Here is a 20187-nt window from a genome sequence, read left to right as displayed (position 1 = left end):
ACGCGCTTTATGCAAAGTTGCATTTCCTCAGCCGCGCAGGGCGAATGAACGAACGAAAGATGCCCCCGGGCGCGCATCCCACAAGGGCGTCTGGGTAAAAATATTTGGGGATGGTTAAAAATAATAACAAAAAAAAAAAAAAAAAGGTAACGCAGTTCACACAAAAACAGCCTTTGTTTAAGCAGGTTTTGCTCGCTGCCTGATAACACTGCCTCCGGCGAGGGAATTTCAGAAAAAGGGATCTGCATTCCACAGCAGTAAGTGTTGAAGACCAGCATTGAATGATCCAGGTACATGTACGTGCAAGACAATACACACCACTAAAGCCAGACACAGTACGTTACAGCCCAGGCGAGAAGACCTACTCGCAGGCTCCCTACTCCAGAACAGACAATCCAGGATTATTTTTAAACAACTCTAATCCTAGCCCTACCATTGTTTCAAAAAAAAGAAAAAAAGATTAAACTGACCCAGGAAAGGGCACCTATTTGCAACTAAAATTTTAACAAGGAAGAGGAGGAGGATGGGGAGGGGTGAGCATGCCCAGGGGCACAATGAGGGTGACAGTGTCCAGGAGGAGCAAGGTCAAGGCGGCAGGCAAGGGCTTTTATGACCGCTAATGAATGTTTTTACCTTTACCTAAGGGGGTCTGACAAAGTATACATTTCCCTTTAATTTAGCAATTTGCATAAACAGCCAACTGTTGGACAGCATTACACTCCTTAGCAGACTATTGGACTCTGAGGGCCCAATATTTACTACCAAGCCACATACCTATATACCAATCCGTCTCAACTGCACCAATTACACAAAACAGTTTAATTATAACAAAAACACCAAAATTAGACCAATCAGAGCTGAACTGAGCTGAGCTAAGTGTTTGCAAAGAAAAGCAGTTTCACAGGGAGTGAGGAAAAACACTTCCAGAATCATGTGAGTCTACAACATTTTCCAGCGGGAATATTTCTACATTTTTGTTACAAGTACAGGCTGAGCCCTAAGGCCTGGGTTCAAAAGCAGCTGTGTCATCTGCTGACAAGACCACAAGCCCCCTGCGGACGAACAAACTCTTCATTCAGGCCAGGGTAGGCGTGTCCAGGCCGGCCGGGGTCCGCTCGTCACACTATTCCTGACACCCTACAGCTCACTCGGGCGCCTGGACGTCACTCAGACAGCATCAGGGAAATGCAGCTATCCTCCGTTCAGTGCATTGTGGGATTCGTAGTGTAGAAAACAGTTGCAGTAGACTTGCATGCGTATTGGAGGATTGCACTAGCCTTGCACACAGGTTGTCATGGCGAGACAGATGTACAACCGCCTATTAGAGAAGTGTGGTGAAAAAGGGGAGGAACACAAAAAACAAAAAAAAACGTGGAAAAATAAAATCTGACAGAAATATTTCATGCCTGTTGCAGCAGAGATGCACAAAAATAATGTCTGGCTAATTTTACACTCCATTTACACTGCATTATGGGAATGCTTTACCGGGGAGATGGCGTGGTGCAAGGGTTAAGATGTTACAGCTTTGTTTCGTCATAAAGGAATACTGTTCCCTGGACTTATTTATTTTTAAAAAAGAAGATCCTATCTGACGTGTTTCAGGGGAAGGGGATTCCATGTTAACACCACTCTATGTGCTACATGTTTCTAGCGTTTCTCCCTGCAGATGGTCCATCCAGCAGTTTCCTCTGAAGTCTGTAAAAACTTCATTGCTGTTCTAGCATGTTCCTGTTGAGCGTGCAGGAAGGAGCCATCAGACAGAAGTGAATATGAGCTGCAGGTACTGTTTTTTTCCGTTTTTTTTTTTTTTTTTTTTTTAAACCAAGCAAAGATTCCATGTTCCCCTGCGTGTGAGTCATTCTCTTCGATATGCAGGTTTGCTACAGAGATGAGCTTGAGGAGGAAGAATCAAACCTATGAAACGTGTGCATGCACGTGTATGTGTTTTGTTTAGTTTAGTTATGCCACAGCTTTAACAAGTACTGATGCCCACATGAACACTATTTTTAATGTCTCAACTATGATAGCAAACCTTTCATCTGTTAGTTATACTGATAAATTAATTTCTCATAGAAACTCAAACACAAAGAAAAGAAATACATAAATTGTGTTACGTCACCTTTCACCACAATACACATAAACCCACACCTCTCGCTGAGTACAATCACCATTTATTTAAAAAGACCATCATTCTCACAAATAGCACAGGAAATAAAGTGAGCAGATTTTTTTTTTTGTTACAGCCGTGAAATTTGTGGCATACAGCACACTGTCGCAGACAGTCGCGAGTTGTATTGAAAGTCAGGACCGCGGGACAGCATCATGATATGCACAGCACTCATCTTCCCTGTCCTGAGAATGGATTCACCCCGACCAAAACCAAAAACCAGCAGCAGCCATTTTATGACATGTGGTAGAGTGAGCCAGACAGCAGGAATGTCGTCAGTCGTCCACGAAATATTTGACCCGCCACACCTATAAAAGGGCCTCGACTCAAGATTGCAGTTCTTCTCAAAATCCTCATACCTGACATACACTTAGCAGTAAAGTTGTACGGGAACACCTATTCATCATCTTGTTCCTTGAAACAAGGCTGTCTGATCGTAAAAAAGTTCCAGAGCCACAAGTAATAACAACAGTTATGGTTTCATCACTTGCCAGGAAGCTGTGTGCAAACCCTCAGTCATATAATGCTCTTGGAAGTGCTAAATGATTCGTCTAAAAAATAAGGATGGAACTGGCTCTCCTGGTTTGGATCCCCTTGTGTGACATCCCTCTCACTGTCAAGATTAAAAGGCCATTGTGTATACAGCTACATCTTTAATGTGCACACTAACAGACACACACGCTCACACAAACACACGCTCACACAAACAGACACACATACACACACATACACACAAAATCAGATCCTTCTTTACAATTAAAGACACTAAATTTACAGTGAAGGTGCTGTGATACAAACGAGACTGACAGCTTACTCGCTGCCGAGCAACAACAACCTAGTGCTCTGTCACTGTACCTGCAGGGTATTCTTGGGGAACTTGAGATAAGAGAACCTCCCCCCCCATCCGTCCAGTTCTCTGCCTTCATCCACCACCCTACAGCCCTCGCTTACCAACCATCTGTCAATCCTGACAACATGCCCGGTGACAACAGTGCCCTAAACTGAGATAATGAATGCATAAAGACTGACCAATCACAAACACCCCGTGTCTCACCCACTAAACCAGTTCCCAGCAAGGAAGTGGGGAATGATCAGTGCTCCTCCCCCCCCGGTCCGTGCATAATTATCTCAGATGAGAGCACTGTTGTCACCGGGTTACTGAGACTGACGCACGGCTGGTAAGCGAGGATAACATCCTGCTCCGTTCAGGCTCCCATTTCAAGGTGAGGGGAGAAGCCGGGCTCTCGGCTTGCGTGACTGGCTTGACTGACGCAACGCAGACCTAACTTGAAACCCGGCCGAGGCCGGTCGCCGTGGCTGTCGCTGTGGCGACAGACAAGGTGGAGAAACCCCAGAGCTGGGAACAGTTCAGCTTCGTTTCAACCACCGAAAATGTCTGCAATTATTCTCATTCCCCCTTCTTTCATCTACCAGAATACCCTGTGCCACTCTTCACATAAAACAGAAACAACATTCCGCTACAAAAACAAATGATTAAGTACGACCGCCGACAGTAGCAGTTATGAGGGTGGTAAATGCTGTAGCGTTTGCGTTTACAACAGAAGACAGCACAGAAAGGTTTGATTGATAAGTTCTTGTCATGCAATAAAATTTCACTTTTTGATAACGACAATGTTTTTCCAACAGAAAGAGCCAGCGCTTTTGAAGTCTCTTGACGTTTTGAAGCGTTTGATATAAGTGACATGGAGTAAGCAGCTTGAAGGAAGCCGTTTTGAATCTTCCACAGACATCGACACTGAGGGCTACGGTGTTTGCCCTGATAGTTCTCTCAGACGCGGTCTCCCTTCTTTTCTACCCATCAGTCAGTTTGCCCCCCTCTTTTTTTCTGTGTGTCCCATTAAAAAAAAAAAAAAAAAAACTAAAAATGAAAATGAATTTCCATTATTGGGGGAGAGGGTGCGTCCTCTGGAGGAGGGCTCGCTGTTGGCTTTCGGTTCGTCTCCGCCCTCCTTCTCTTCCTCCTCCTTCCTTGCCTCCATCTTCCCTAGACGTAGACGGCAGTCCGGGAGATGATGGAGCCGTCCCTCTGGGACTCCATGTCGTACTCGTCCAGGTAGCCGCCCACGTCGTCGTGCCGGCCGATGTAGACGGAGGGCCCGCCTCCTCCCCCTCCTCCTCCTCCGAAGTGGTCGTACCTTTCCACCTCCTCCTCTTCCTCATCCTCCATTGCATCGAACTTCCTCCGCTCCGCCTCGTCCATCTCGCTGCTCAGCAGGATGTCATGAGCGGTGGGGGTGGAGCCTCCAAGAGGGTCATTGGGCCTCTCCGCCAGCGCCCCTGGGGCGCCCTCCCGGTACGTGTAGATGGGGCCGTTGTTGTTGCCCCCAGTGCCGTTCTTGCTGGCCTTCTTGTGCCCGAAGGCGCCTGGGCCGCCGTTGCCGCGGTAACCCCGCTGTTGCCGGCGGCTATGGGTGACCAGCACAAAGATGAGCGCGCCGAGCAATAGGAGGGCCAGGAGACTGCCGATGACGGCGCCCGCCACCAGGCCGGCATTGGAGGGGCTGACCTGCGGCTCTGCAGAAAGGGAGGGAGCACGGACAGGGGGAGAGAGACACAAATAGGACGGGTTGGTCGGGTTTTCTGCACACCACCTCCCCCCCTGCTGGGGGGTGCTGTGGGGATGTTGCTGTTTGTGGGATGTTGGGGGTTCTGTGTTGTTGTTGTTGTTGTTGTTGTCACGCCAGGTTGTTTGGTTTGGACTGATACGGGGTTGCGAACCCATGACCTCAGCGGTACGCGTGCGGTGTGAGCCAAGTTTGCGGGTCCTCTTGTTTCAAAAAAAAAAGAGAGAGAGGCCGTTTGTCTAGAGACAGGCCAGAGCTCACAGGACTATACAGTGGACAATGGAATACACACTCACACTCACACTCACACACACACACACACACACACACACACACACACACACACACACACACACACACACGGCCAGGCGCACGCACACGCGCATATAAACACAAACACACAGAAGGAAAGAGAGAGATAGAAAGAGGGATGAAGAGGAGCGAGAGATCGACCGACACAGAGCGACAACACGGAGACGCATCCGCGTTTTAAACGCCTAAAACCTGGAAAGAGCGGCCAGCCCGTCCCCCCGCCTGCCAGCTTCGCGAGGCGCTTTAACCCCTGGCGGCGGGGACGGCCTGGCCATTCATGCTGACGGGAAGGAAGCGAGACAATGCCGATGGTACCGACGCGGAGCCGGATAAACGCAGGCCTCCCACGGCACGCTTTGATCCATTCTGAGCACCGCCCACGGGAGCGTCGGGGGAACGCGCTGCTGAAGCAGAGGACTCCAGGGATTGGGGGGGTGGGGTGGGGGGTGGGGGGGGAGAGCAGGGAGGGGGTGATGTCTAAATAAGGGCTGTGAAACACTGCTCTCTGACGTCCTTCCTCCCTTTCTGTCTCTGCCAAACCCTCTCTCTCTCTCCCTCTCAACCCCCCCCCTATCCTCCCTGTGAACGGAGGACCAGAGTTGCCCCCCCACCCCACCCCCCCAACCCAAACCGCCCAATCACTTCTCTGCTGTCAGAGCTCATTAGTGCCGTTTCCATGACGATCAGAATGGCTAAACATTCAAGTTACTGGGGTTTGCTCTCTATCTCTCTGCACACACAGAGAGACATGAAAACACACTCATTCGCTCACTCACACCTACACACACACACACACACACACACACACACGCGCGCGATCTCTCCCGCAGCACTTTGCAGCCCATGTCTTCCAAATCTCCTCAGAGACAGGTACAGAGAGGCGCTAAAAGAGCTTTTCTGGGAAGTTGCAGCTGTAAGAAATGGAACCAGAAAACCGTTTCTCACTCCCCCTTTGCCTCTCACCCCACCCCCGCTCCCCACCCCCTCCCTGCCTCACCCCTTCACCTCCCCAGCTCAGACCCCCTGTGGCGCCGGGCTCCTCCCGGCAGCATCTGAGCATGCTCAGTGTCTCTCTCGCTTTGACCACGGGTTCAGCCAAGCGAGAGACGCTGAGATAGGGGCGGCCCCCACCCCCACACCCAGAGATTCCCCCCCAATCTCACTCCTCCACCGCTGAGTCACACCCCTCCTTCTCAGTGCTAGCACATTCCAGTAGCCTCCCAGGCAAAGTTCCTCCAAAGAGCTTTAATCAGACTTTATGTGAAAGTATATAACACACAGAGATACACAAATACAAAACTTTACGGACACAAGCACAGAAAATCAGCGCCATGTCAATATCTACATGCACATAATCCCGCCACAACCCACTATACTTCATCTGCCAGCATACATACGACTAGACTATTGCAGAACGCACACCAGTTTGCCAACATATTGGACATAACGACAGATTTGCAGCGAGATGGTCTTGCTGAGATGGTTGCGGGGGAGAAAAAAAAAAAAAAAAAAAAAAAAAACACAAATATGTAAACAGACACATGTTTATCAGCTCAGCAACATGCGATGGACAACGTGGCTGTCAAAATCTTTCATCTGAACACGTGCGAGCCAAAGGCGTGATCAGCTAAAATACGGATTCGTTCAAATTCCGCAAAGGGCGGAATAGCGGACCTGTTGGCCTCAGAGCAGGGTGGCACTGAGGTGTATGTGTGTGCGAGCCGGGCCCGGAGGACAGAGGCACCCAGCTCTGATGCAGCCTGCGTTAGGCCCCGGCAAAGAGGAGCAGAAGTGCCACACCCTGCCCGCGCCGTGGCCTCTTTCCCCCGCAGGTCCCCGCAGAATTTACCCACGTTCCACTGGGGCATGGACCTGTGCGAGGCATTACTGAGGGGACCTACCATTTCAGCGGGCTCGGTTCGCGTTCCAATAGCTTTAACAATGGCAGCTGAAATATTCAGGCTGACGTTTCCTTTTGTGAGCGCAGACATTAAAATGACCCAAATACTGACGCTGAGGGGTGAGACGGGGCGCCTATTCAGAAAAGAGCGCTCTGTGGACTCCAGCTAGTTATTCCATTCATTCTGTATTCGGTGCTCCCCTATTCACAAATCAGTCCACTCCTGCTTTTCTGCTGCGTGTTTTGCTGACCCCCGCTCGTTGCATTTATATCGCAGGAGACGCGGAAATAGCGGAAGTTAAACACATGACAGATGAGGTTACAGGCTGGTAGGTCAACAGAATGCTGAGATGGACCATTAACTTGGTATAGGACCAGCCTATATTTTTAATGGGAGTATAATGTTCCTTCTTCTGTCTGCAATCTGTTGGTGCAGTTTACCCCTAAAGGCAAGATTTTATTCATCAGAGACAAGAGAGAATGAACAGTTAACACCAGCTGTACCTGCTAACAGTGAGAAGGAAATGCAGCAACAATAACAACTCTGCTCTCTGATTGGTCACTCTCTGATGTTTCTTCACCTTTCACCTCTGGCAGGAGATCTTTCGCGATTCACCGCATGCAAGAGGGGCGGGACCCAGGAATGTAAATAAGCCGCGCTCACCTCCGCCCGGGCTGAGCCGCCAGGTGCCATTTTGTTCAACAGCATGTCTGAGCCGTGCTTTCAGAGACAGGTCCAGACTCACACCACAGAGCCGACATTACCAGCTCATTCAGATGCATGTCCTCAGCGGCACTGTGGCACAGAATTTAAAAGAGCTCCACTCATGACCCCGAGGTTACAGGTTAAAATCCCAGCTGGAGGTGTGCCGCTGCACCCTTAAGTGAGGTGCTTGACCTCAATTGCAGTAAACATCCAGCTGTATAAATGGATGACACGTAAAACTGTAAGCAGCGCAAGTTGCTCTGGATAAGAGGGTCTGCTGTGTAATGTAATGTTTACCGTTGCAGGGAGAAGGTGTACCTTCGCAGTGGCAAAGCAAGAGTGTTGCCTGACACTCCTCTCTCCAGCGTGCGCGCAGCAACGAGGGCGCTCTGTCCGCTGACAGCAGCCTCGCCCGTTCTAAAGAGCGGGCACAGCCACCAGGCCCCCGCAGGGCCCTAAACGCTGCCAGCGTTTGTCCAGCTTATGGTTCCTCTCTTGCCAAGCGGATCAAGCTGGCGCGGAGCGGAGCTGGCGAGTGGTCGTTGGCGCGCGGTCGCTGGCACGCGCTTCTTACGAGGGCCTCCACTGCGCCCCCCCCCCCCTGCCGGCGCAGGCTTCTAACGCGCCGAGGCCCTGTGAAGGCCGGCGCAGCACGGAGCACAGTTTCTGACACAGAGCGGGCTATTGAGCGCCGTGTTCCTCCGAGGGCCGAATTCTGAGCACCCCGCCGATGCCAACGTTAACAGAGTTACACTTTTTTTTCCCCCCCACAATGCTGCACAAAATGAGTAGCAGATGAACGGGGTCCAGCGGTTTGGGCTGAAATCCCATTGAGAGAGACAAAAAGCAGCGAGAGCTGAAAAGCGCTTTCATTCAGACTGTGTCCTTTGTTTATTTAGGGGAGCAGGTGGGGGGTGGGGGGGTTGAAGGGGGTCCTCCAGCCTAATCTACAACAACTGCACTCTCACAATCTCTACAGAGCGCTCTCTCCATCTCGCCTGTACCTAAATCCCTGAGCTCTCACAGGAAACAAAGAGACGACAAGCCACATTTGTCAGAAAGGACAAAGGTTGATTCAGAATGATGCTCAGGTCACCGAAGGCCTCCTCACTGTGGCATAATCACAAAGAGCATTTTTTTTTTTTTTAAATACTGCGTCATGCCTCTGCATCCAGCACAAATACAACCCAAAAACCCCCCTCCAGGTGCATTCCAGCAGTCAGGTCAAGTCACACCACTGTGCTGCCCCCTCGGCGTTAAACAGATATGCAAACGTACCCATAAGACCACAGGTTATGTTGTCGGGAAATAAGGAAAGCAGATGAGAGCACGGAATAGGAGAGGCAGACCTCCTTTTTCAGAGGGGGGAAAGGAAGGATGGACACTACTCCAGAGGATGTTCCACAGAAAACCAGCAGACTGGCTCACACCACACCATATCACCGTTAAAAAGTCCTGCACAGAAGCCCGATCCCAAACAGAGCATCCCAATGACTCCGGCCCAGTAGTGAGTGCTTATAGCGTCTCCTCTCAAAGCTCTTTGTGTGAGTAAAAGGAGAAACCGGGAGGCTCTCTCACCCACAGTCCCAACTCTGGCCGTGACCCCAAGTGCGTGCGTGCGTGCGTGTGACTGTATGTTGACGTGGCCGCAGCGTTTCCGCGGCGTCGAGGAGGTGCGTGGTGGTGAGTTGCGTTATGCGTTAGCGTGGGGTGGGGGGGATGGATAAGTGTGGCATGCTTCTCTGCCTGACTCACCGGTGACGAAGGCCGTGATCTGGGCCTGGCTGGAGCCCAGGCGGTTTTTCGCCTCGCACACGAAGGTGGTGTTCACGGCGTCATCCACCTTCTGGACGGTCAGGGTGTTCTCCCGGATCTGCACAGTGTCCGGCATCTCTCCCGACACACTGGGGGGACGTGGGGAGAGGGGCAGACGAAGGTTACCACACTACCACACTAGTCAGCCTGCAAAGTAGAATTCTGAGTTCCTGGCTCTTAGGGATGCATATGGGCCATCAACACCTGCCCCAAGATCATACCCCCATCTCAAACTCCTGCTCCAAAATCTTGCACCCCCATTTGAAAGCCCTGACCCAAGATCCTACCCCCATCTCAAACCGCACCCCACAATGCCACTCCTTTTTGAAACCCCTTCCCCAAAATTCGACCACCATCTCAAACCCTGCCTTATCACCATGAACCACAACATCCAGCCATGGCACCGATATGAAGATGCAAAAAACCACCTTCCCCCCTCTAAGACTGCAGCTGCTGTTCTGACTCTCCTGTGTCTGGGATACGCACGTCATCAGAGCCAGTGCCACCAGAGCATACAAACACACCGGTGAGGCAGGCGGAGCGACACTCACACTCTCCAGGTGACATTGGTGGGCGGTGGGTTTCCAGTGGTCATGCAGGTAAGGACGGCGTCGGTGCGGCCGATGTACCAGTTGCTGTCGTAGCCCACGATGTTGGCCGTCGGGGGAACTGGGGGAGGGAGAGAAAGAGAGAGAGTTAGAGGGAGAGAGAGAGAGTCAGTGAGTGGTAGTGTGCAGCTGAGGTCACAGGGCAGACACTGAGACTCATGGATCACAGACGCCCTGGCTCTGGCGGGACATGGCCTTACACTCAATGGACAACTTCATGGGGATGATCTGGGCCTTGTCCTCCGTGCGGTGGGTGATGATGCATTTGATGTCAGCGCCGTTGTCCTCGGCAGTGGGGACCATGCGGTACTCGCTGACCACGGTCAGCGTGTTGTCCACGCCCGGCTTCGCGGTGGTGGTGAAGTTGCCCTTGGCCGCCGTCTCCCAGTCGATCTGGGCCGCCGGCTGGCCGTCGGCCGACTCGCAGCGCGCCACGACGACCTGCGACGTTCCGGCCGACACCGTGACGGGCGAGGCGGAGTTCCGGGGCTTAGCTGGGGGGGGAGAAAGAGGGAGAGGGGAGAGGAAGGATCAACACCTGTCTCCATGGAAACAGGAGATCAGACTGGCCTGGGCCCAGTAAGAAGGGGGGGGGGGGGGGGGGCTGAGGGATGGGAGACAGAGGACAGGACAAAGCACCTGAGCACAGTGCAGAGGAGCAGAGACAGTGAAGGAGCACAGAGTGTGATGGGGGACAGAAGAGGATAAACAGAAATCTCAAACACAAAAAGACGAGTTTAATCATGCAGGACAGTGACATCATCCCACTCAGTTCATCAGTATGCCCGGGCTTTGGAAGCCACGCTCCTGAAGAGCCCCAGAGCTCCGCTCCGGTACTCATCACTAATTGGATGACTGGATGGTTTCACAGTCAGCACCTGTGACACCTGGATCAGCAGGTGCAGCAACTCCTTCCTCAAATAACCGTATCGATTTCCTGCCGAGGCGCAGAAAAAGCCAGCGCGGCCTGTGGCCGCCCGGAGACACGGGTCCCCAACCCTAACGCTAGCCAAAGCCAAATCGATAATGCGGTGTCTAGCACGGGGGACCTGGGCGGCGTACCCAGCATGATGAGGGAGGTGGTGCCCTGCTCGTTGCCGCTGGGGTAGGTGGCGTACTCGCAGATGTACTTCCCCTCGTCCGTCATACGCAGTTCGCTGATGCTGATGGAGGGGTTCTCCAGGGAGCTGTGGGTGAACTGCACCCTCCCCTTCTGGGGGGAGTCGGGGTAGCTCGCCCCGAACGTCGGGTGGAAGACGGCAATGTTCTCCCTCTGCCCCTCCTTCGGCTCCCAGATCCACGACACCTGCAGGAGAGCCAGTGAGCAGGGAGGCATGTTTAAAATGCAGGAGTCATTTTCTCTATTACATCTGCCTTCATGGCTGTTAGCCTTCCTAGCGGAGGCTTTGCATTAATTTGTGTGTGTGTGTGTGTGTGTGTGTGTGTGTGTGTGTGTGTGTGTGTGCATGAGTGTGTGAATGAGTGACTGTGAGAGTTTGACTATGTGTGTGTTTGAGTGCATGTGTGTGTGCGTGTGTGCGTGTGAGTGTCATAGCTTCACAGCAGGGCGTATGCACTGAACTGACCTGTGTGAGCCGAATATCGCCTCCATTCACAAACTGACAGCGCAGATTGACTGTCTGGCCCGGATACGACTCCACCTCTGGGTCCACCTGAACCCGCTGGCCGGCCGCACCTGGGCAGGAAGGGAGGAACAGACATCGGCTTAATGTCCGCGGTGGCCCACAGCCAGGGCCCTGCGGCCACACTGCATTACATCAGGTTTGCTCAGCAGATGCTCTTAACACACTCATGTAGCTTATGATGTTTAGACATTATCCACTTGCACAGCTGGATGTGCACTGAGGCGACCTGAGTTAAGTATGTTACCCAACGGTGCAACAGGAATGGCCTGACGGGGGATCAAACCGGAAACCTGCAACACTGCTCTCTCACTACACCAGGCTTCCTGTCATTGCAGGGCTTTGTCTGAAAGTCTGAAACAGGCTGTGGACTGAGAACAGCACTGAGAACTGGACAGCACTGTGCCAACATCACAGCGCTCCTATTCAGGGATGTTTACACAGCAAAGACTGACAGCTTTGGTGCAGGACAAAGAAAACCAGATAACCTCTAGAGGAGAGGGTCAGTCCTCCTGTGTGTGTGTGTGTGTGTGTGCGCAATGGAAATTCTCTGAGCCTAAATGGGTGGGTGTGTACTTTGAGAAAATGCTCTGAGCCTGTGTGTGTGTGTGTGTGTGTGTGTGCGCACACGCGCATGTGGGTGTGTGTTTACTGCAAATGCTGTCAGCCTACGTGGGGGTGTGTGTGTGCTTAATGCAAACGTTGTGAGCGTCCCTGCACACTGTGGACATGGTAGTGCTAATATGGTGTGTGTATGTGTTCAGTGCAAATGCTGTCAGGCTACGTGGGTGTGTGTGTGTTTATTGCAAACTTTGTGAGTGCGTGTGCGTATACTGCAGACATGGGTGTGCTAATGCAGTGTGTGTGTGTGCGTGTGTGTGTTTAATGCAAATTTTGTGAGTGTGTGTGCGTATACTGCGGATGCGGGTGTGCTAATGCAGTGTGCGTGTGTGTGTGTGTGTGTGTGTGTGTGTGTGTGTGTGTATGCCTGTAGGCGTTGCGATGTAGTCGTGCGTGCTACTCTGCTGCTTCTGAACCAGAATTTCCCCTTCAGGCAGGAGCGGGCAAACAATGAGCTGCCAGACCCGTTCCCCCCGCCTGGGACAGAGGACATGAACCAGGGGAAGCAGCCGTGCCCCTCACGCCCCGCCCCCACCCGGAGACTGACTCACAGGACCGAAAAACGGCACGCTCGGTTTTCGGTCACTCCGGTTCCTCGGAGCGATCGATAGGACGCCTCGCTGTAAATGTTTGTAAAAGGGAGGGAGGGAGAAGGAGCTGCTGGCAACCCTTCATGAAGGCGTTCATTCCTTCCAGCCCAGTGACTCCCGCCCAGGATCCGAACTCCACACCCTCTGCACAGAGGTCCAGCGCCCTAACGGCCAGCACTCGCTGCAGTGGCGGTGTGCGTGCCAAGCCCTGAACTCCCCTGCAGCCTGCAGTCTGGCTGGGTCCGGCTTAGGCAATTGGAGCAGAGTGAACGTCTCAGTCGGCCTTTAGGCTTCAAAACCTCACTTCACTGCCCTGCAGGTTAAACCGCTGCCCTCCTGACACCAGGGGGCACTGTGACCGATGCATTCGACTAGCTCATCCAAAGAGCAGATTAGATTGAAAACCTCTGCTACACTACACCGCAGGTCCATATGAGATGAGGCTAAAAGTTTCAAGATGTGACAAAAATGTCCTTGAGGGATCAGACATCATATCTGTTGGTTGTCTTTGTAATTTGTAACTGAGCTGAAATAAGGTCACATGAGTGAATGCCACTGGACACAAAACATTACAAATACTGAACACTGCAGTAAATAAATGCAACAGCTCTGAGCTAGCTGCTCCCTCTCCTCTCCCCCTTGATGAGGTATGTGGAGACAGGTAGGCAAAGTAGTGTCTAGTGGTTTACAGGTACACACCCACACACCCACAAACACACAAACATACACATACACATACACATACACACACACACATACACACATACACACACACACACACACACAGAGAGAGAGAGAGAGAGAGAGAGGGAGACAGCCCCAAGGGTCTCCCCAGAGGTTTTGGGTATGATGGCACTCCTACTTCTTGGAAAGGGTGGGATCATCATCAAGGCCTAAACAGGGTGGGTCAGGTCCATGAAGCAGGGACAACACAGTTTTCATGTTCCACATTTTTCCATGGAAACAGTCTGGAGGGACACAGACCCCTCCTAAAGCTTTTGGATTCTGCAATTTCCTTAGACTACTAGAGGTGACTTCCAATGATCTCACCATCATATTATGATCTGATACTGAGGTCAATGGATATAATATGATTCCGGGAAACTAATTACTCACCTCTTATCTGAGCTCTGAGATTTCTAAGTTTCATTCTCAATAGCATTTTCCTAAATGGTACCCTTTCAGTTTCATCTGTTTCTCATTCAGAACACTATGCTGTGGCAGTTGTCCTGTTAGTGTTTGTACCATGTGGAAATTGACAGCTGCCAACACCTTCTTCCATATTGCAAGTCCTAAACAGAATGGTAGCTGATCCGACTCTCGTGTTTCGTTCTGCCCAACTGTTCTCAACTTTAACCTTTTCTTCCACACGCATTTCACCTTTTGATGTAGTCTGAGGTAAGGAGGTGGTCTGTTATTTCGATACAGACACCTGCGCTTAGAGTTCTAATGCCAGAGTTAGCTTGGTTCATGCCTCATTAAACTATTTATAAATACCCTTGTGAAACAACAACAGATGACTCAGTCGGTTAGCAGCAAAGGTTTCTAGGATTCTATACAGAAATCCAGCGATTCCGGATTTGATTCAGTCTGAGAATGGGTTTGTCAGAGTCAAACTTGCTGACACGAAGGCCATCGACGCTGACGCTGAAGAGCGCGTTGAGAGTGTCTGTTCCAAACGTTCCCATGTCAAAATCAATCCACTCGAACATTATGGTTACCGCTTATGTCACCACTGACACAAAGCTCTCTGACCTCAGAAAATATCTGACCGATCCCCTAATTCTCGTGTGTGCTCATTTATCAGGAGACAACTGACGCCAGTATGATACTGGGTATCAAAACAGGGCCTTGACAGAAACTTGGAGAAAACAAACATCTGGCAACAGGCCTCATATCTATTTGTGTGTATTTATCACAGACATCTCAAAAACTATCAGACGCCCGTAACTTTGGAAAGCTGGTGATGGTGTAACCGAGGGAGTATAATGGCACTAGGCCATTCTTCCATTACACTCCACTTCACACCCCCCCCCCACCCCCCACCTCCTCACACAGAAGGCATACCAGAGGGAATGAATCAGTAAATCACTCTGCCATCCTCAGTACTCTGCCCCTCAATCCATATCACATCACATGGCATGCTCTAACACACACACAGACACACACACACACACAGACACAAACACAGAGGTTCTCTCACACACCCGGGTTCACACATGCAAGCATTAACAGTGGCCCCTACAATGCCGCCTGCTTTGGTGCTAATACCTCTGCCATATTAAAGCAGTCCTTTGATGTGAGACATACACACATCAGCGCTCTCACCCTTCTCTTCCCAGTCACCTCACTAAATTTGCTCCTATCAGAACAGAGAGAGGAGGGCCAGAGAGGGGGAGGGGTCAGAGCACAGGGAGGACGGGGAGAAGCCAGAGTGGGGGAGGGGTCAGGTGGATGGATGGGTCAGAGAGGAGGGCCAGAGGGAGGGAGGGGTCAGAGCAGGGTGGGGGGGAGGGGGGCAGAGAGAGGGAGGGGAAAAATAAATAAGGATAAGAGAAGGAGAAGAAAAGGACAGAGGAGAGAGAAATAAATAAAGGGAAGGGGAAAACAGATGGGGGAGGAGAGAGTCGAAACAGAAAGAGGGGGAGAAGGAAGGGAGGGTGCGAGAGAAATACTGGCAGAGGGATGAGAGAAAGCTCTTGACCTTGAGAGGGAAGAAGGGAAGAAGAGGGAGGAAGGGAGAGAAGGAAAAAGCACGGGTGAGCATGTGTTAGCAAGAAGGAGACAGAGAGATGCCAGCAGAGGGAGGTGGGGGGGGGCGGGGGCGAGAGAAACCCGTTCGCGCGTTTGCTGTGAAGGAGAGCACAGACACTAGCAAACAGTGGGCAGGTGAGGGAAAACGGATGTGACTAGTCTCGTCATCTGTGAAACACTGGGGCGGTGGGGGCTTGAGGAAAGACGAGCCAACACAAGACAGCCAGCAGCAGAGAAACAGAGCCAGAGAGGAGAGATAAAGACAGGAACCGTCAGAGGTGGAGATTAGAAGAGAGAGGAGAGGAGTGTGGGGAGGGGGGGGTGAAGGGGGCCGGAGAGTGAAGGAGAGGAGAGGGAGAGGGGCTGGGAGGATCCTCTCTGTCTGCTCGACAGCCTGGGGATTGAGAGGAAACAGCTGGGGGTACTCATGAGTGAGCGTGCGGCATGTAAGGGTGAGTGTGCGTGTGTTTATGGCGTGTGTGACGGTGCATCTACGGTGCGTCACGTCTTCATTTCCTTTCCCGACAGACCTTTACCGCGCCAGCTTGTTACGGCGTGCGCTGCTCTCTTTGAAAGTTGGTGACTGTGCGTTTTGGAATGCACGCTCATTTCCCACAACTTATTTAGGCTTCAGCGGACCTGTAGATACAGCAGACTTCCATCTCAACATCAGTTCACTTCCTTTTCAATCGAGGTTGGATTCGGACTCCATACTATACACCTCAATAGTGGTCTCGTCCCCACTGTCTGCTAAATGCACAACCCACATGTACATGCCGTGTACGTGGTGTTCATGCTGTACACATAGTAAACACATTGCATGTACATGGTTTAACATATACAGGCCTGTACTTAATCCTGACCTTTCAATTATTCATTTCCCTCGTTAGTGGGAGCACTCTCCTTATTCAATTATTGAAAACAAGCAACATCCACATTGCAACTGACATGAGACAGAGAGAGGGAGAGAAAGAGAGTGTGCATGACAGAGAGACAGACACAGAAACCGCCAATGATGCAGAGAATAAAAAAAAAAAAAACCCACAGGAGACTAGAGGGAAAAGTTTGATGGTTCGGTGACATTGTTGCCATCGTCTGTTCAAGGAAATTCTGTCTTTCTGTCGTTCGATTTGTTACTTTTGGGTGAGATGCTTCTGGAACGCCAAATGTGTGTTTTCCGTGCTGATAAAGCGCTCTGCCGTGGCCCAGAACGACAGCATGAGAGAAGGGCTTATTCATCTGAACGTTGCATCTGAACCACTTGTGCATTCTCCTCTGCAGTGCTGCTCACCAGCAGCGAGCTCCAGATTGATTCTGTGTGAGTGGGAGAGATGTAGAGGTGGTGGTGTGTGCGTGTGTGTGTGTGTGAGAGAGAGAGAAAGTGTGTGTGCGTTTGGGGGGGGGGGGGTTTAAGGAGTGAATGATATCACGCACACACAGAGTCGTATCATGGACATAATTAAAGGGGAAAATTAGACTTGGAGAGCATGCCAGCACTTCCAGTGCGGGTTATGAGAGCTGGCACGCCTTTGTGAAAAAAACGTTCTGAAAGGCTGATTCCAGGCTTTCAGCCGCGGCTGCGAATGCGCTTACAGGACGTCGTGAGACAGACGAAGAATGCATCAGGAGAGGAGACCTGAGCGCAGAAGCAGCTCACACAGCTATCACGGGGCAAACACGCTCGACAGCTTCACTAAACATTAACAGTGGCACTGTGGTACAGTCACAAGGCCTATAAACCGGGGTTGCAGGCTCGATTCCTCAGTGCCAGTGCCACTCTGTCCTTGAACAGGGCCCTTAACCTGAATTGCCTCGGTAAAGATCCAGTCGCAAAACACAGAACGTAAAAAATGCACGCTGTGTATATTGCTCTGGATAAGGGGCGGCCGCTAAACAAACAGACATATTGAGCGTTATTACTCAGAAGCACAGCCTGCCCGTATGACAATTATGACTCAGTCATAAACAAGAGCCTGCGCTCACAACTATCCATATAAACAATCTGGCAAGAAAAAGCCGCCACAGAGATGTCTGGTTTGAGCTCTTTTATCATGAACTCAAAACTCGACAAAAACGCACTTCAAAGGATTGGATGGTGTTTTTTTCCCCTCTGAGGGGGGAAGAGAGACTTCACAAAAGGCATGAAATTCAATGTGCGGTCTTCAAAAAAACGCAGCCACTTTAAATCGAAGGCTTCACAAACTAATTGTGCGCTGGCTCTCTCTCTTTCTCTCTCTCTCTCTCTCTCTCTGTCTACTGCCTGGATTCCCATCTGAGAAAGCAATAAAAATTTGGTGTTTATTGACCCAACATGCTGAAAACTGCTACTATACGTTTTCATTTGTCAAGCACTTACTTGGAAGCATCTGCTCCTACGATACAGAACATGGTTATTATTTTAATATACAGGGTTTGCATATTTCAGGGCAAAACCTGCAGAGGCTTGGCTCGACTGCGCGATGGGAATTTTCACTCACATCCCCATAAATCACAAACACAACAGACAACAAAGCATGTGGGTTTTTATCGCTAAGTCCTCAAATTAGATGGCTTGCTGCATTCCCCATTAAGGGATCTGTGCCGATTAAAAGCCAAATCTCCCATCTCTGGCTCAGAGGCGTCGGTGGCCCGGCTCTGTTGATTACATACATATCTGACTCTCTGATCCCGGATTTCCAGGATCCTGACACTGCTCCGTTGGGACCGCTGGGAGCTGACGATACTAATTGAGCCGTGTCAGGTGCCCGCACGGCGGCCGGTGGAGGGGACAGGAAAGGCTCCATATGCTCCATGGAAAGGACCTTGCAAATGTCTTTATTCCCCCCCACCTCCCGCTACTACAGGATTGGATCGCTTCAAGGCCAGGGAGTCACCGAGGGTCACAGCCCCGGCAGGTCAAACGTGTGACAGAGATCTCCAGGGACACATGTCAAAAGTGATGATCAATCAAACCGGGGAAAACGAAGGACTCTGCTGAAATGAATTTATCTGGTAGGTTTCAGCTCCGACCTTGACGCCATAATCTCCGCAAATTCTTCGCTTCATTTAAAACCAGAGTTGCGGGGTACATTTTTAACGTTTTATCGTCAGTCACAAGTATCAGGAAAATACAACCTCTAATGTAGATAAAAGGGCTACAGCTTCCTTCCCCGTTTCAGCTTATTGAATTACATTACTTCCAGGATTGGATTTCAATATGTAAACTTATCTTCCGCCGCAAGCTCATAACCTGTCAGAATGTGCCGGAATTCCAACGTGTCACATCCCGCAGGAACAGGCGGCTTCAGCTTCGTTCCGAGGGCAGTTGTCACGGCGACGTAATGAATAAGAGAGGGGGGGGGGGGGGCAAATGAAAGCAGTGGCAAGCCTGACTGACAGCTGCTGGATCTCACATCTGGTTAGAGATGCTTCACAGAGCAGACGTGATGGAATCCGTGGAGATCGCTGGTGGGGGGGGTTGCGGGGGGAGGGTGGGGGCACCGGCTGAGACAGACAAAAGACAGGAGCGGAGAAGACCAACCGGAGCCACCTGCTGCTCGTCCTGGTGGCCTCACGTAGCCTATTTCCAGGTGCAGTGGGTGGGTTTTTACCACAGATATTACACAGCACACATTAGACAGGTACACAGCACCCACACACTTTCCACTTTCCATTCTCCCTACTGCCAGGACAGCTCCTCCATTGTCATTTCCATAAACACATCTCCTCCTGCCAAATGTAGCGTAACCACACTCCAGCCACATACTGTACTAGGGAGACAACATTAAGTTGTCATGTTACTTGCTTTCCACACCAACCCTATACCCATAAGCGGAAATGGCAAATGGCCTTCTTAGCTTGGTCAAATTTAAGTGCTAGGGGAAACGAGGCATTGAAATGAGGTTCCAGTGGGTAATAGATGGCCTTGTCCTGTCCGTGTTCCTGTCCAAGCTACAGATATTCTGTCTTCGACCATGTACCTTCATGAATATTTATAAGACAAATTCATTTTTGCTTCAACAATCACAGAGACAGAATACATTCAGTTTTAAGCATGTGGAGCTGAATATCCAGTCATCATATATAATGTTTGTCGTTGTATTTCCAGAGGAACCTTCATTCCCTACAAGGAAACGCCCAGTCCACAGGCCTTTACAATGCTGAATTGTGGCCAAGGAAGAAACTGAACTAGAAGGTCATCTGGGAGGCCGTATTAGCCCCACGCTGAGAAGATTACATTCCATCAACTTCTGTTAATGTTTTATCTCTTTAACAATTATTTTTGTAGCACAACAGTATTCATTTTCCATTTCCAAGCAAAGGTTTTTCTGCATTCTAGCTAAGAACCGTTCCTCTAAATTAAACATTTTCCTTTTTTAAAGCAATGCCTTGTAAACATTTAACAGAGGAGAAGAGTGTTTAACACAGAAGCAGTGTTTACAAGGTGCAAGTTTAGCAGGGTAGCAGGGTATTCAAATGTTGAATAAAAAAGTAAGTGCTATCTATG

The 20187-nt window shown here is 50.7% G+C and overlaps 1 protein-coding gene across 2 annotated transcripts in view; it reads right to left on the bottom strand.

Annotated features, from left to right (window-relative positions):
• Positions 1–20187, bottom strand: part of LOC118796628 (nectin-2-like) — a 48213-nt gene that overhangs the window by 15514 nt on the left and 12512 nt on the right. Inside the window, exons 2-7 of one of the 2 annotated variants that reach the window (XM_036555624.1) lie at positions 11680–11789; positions 11156–11399; positions 10294–10587; positions 10037–10154; positions 9426–9574; positions 3281–4702 (exon numbers count right to left, since the gene is read on the bottom strand). In XM_036555624.1, the coding sequence (XP_036411517.1) occupies positions 4173–4702; positions 9426–9574; positions 10037–10154; positions 10294–10587; positions 11156–11399; positions 11680–11789 (1445 nt within the window). In that variant the 3' untranslated portion in view covers positions 3281–4172. Of the gene's footprint in view, positions 1–3280; positions 4703–9425; positions 9575–10036; positions 10155–10293; positions 10588–11155; positions 11400–11679; positions 11790–20187 lie in introns of those variants that run through there. The other variant, XM_036555625.1, reaches the window with a different exon arrangement.

The sequence above is a fragment of the Megalops cyprinoides genome, chromosome 21, assembly GCF_013368585.1.
Source record: "Megalops cyprinoides isolate fMegCyp1 chromosome 21, fMegCyp1.pri, whole genome shotgun sequence".
NCBI lineage: Eukaryota > Metazoa > Chordata > Actinopteri > Elopiformes > Megalopidae > Megalops > Megalops cyprinoides.
This window is presented reverse-complemented; position numbering and strand designations above follow the sequence as displayed.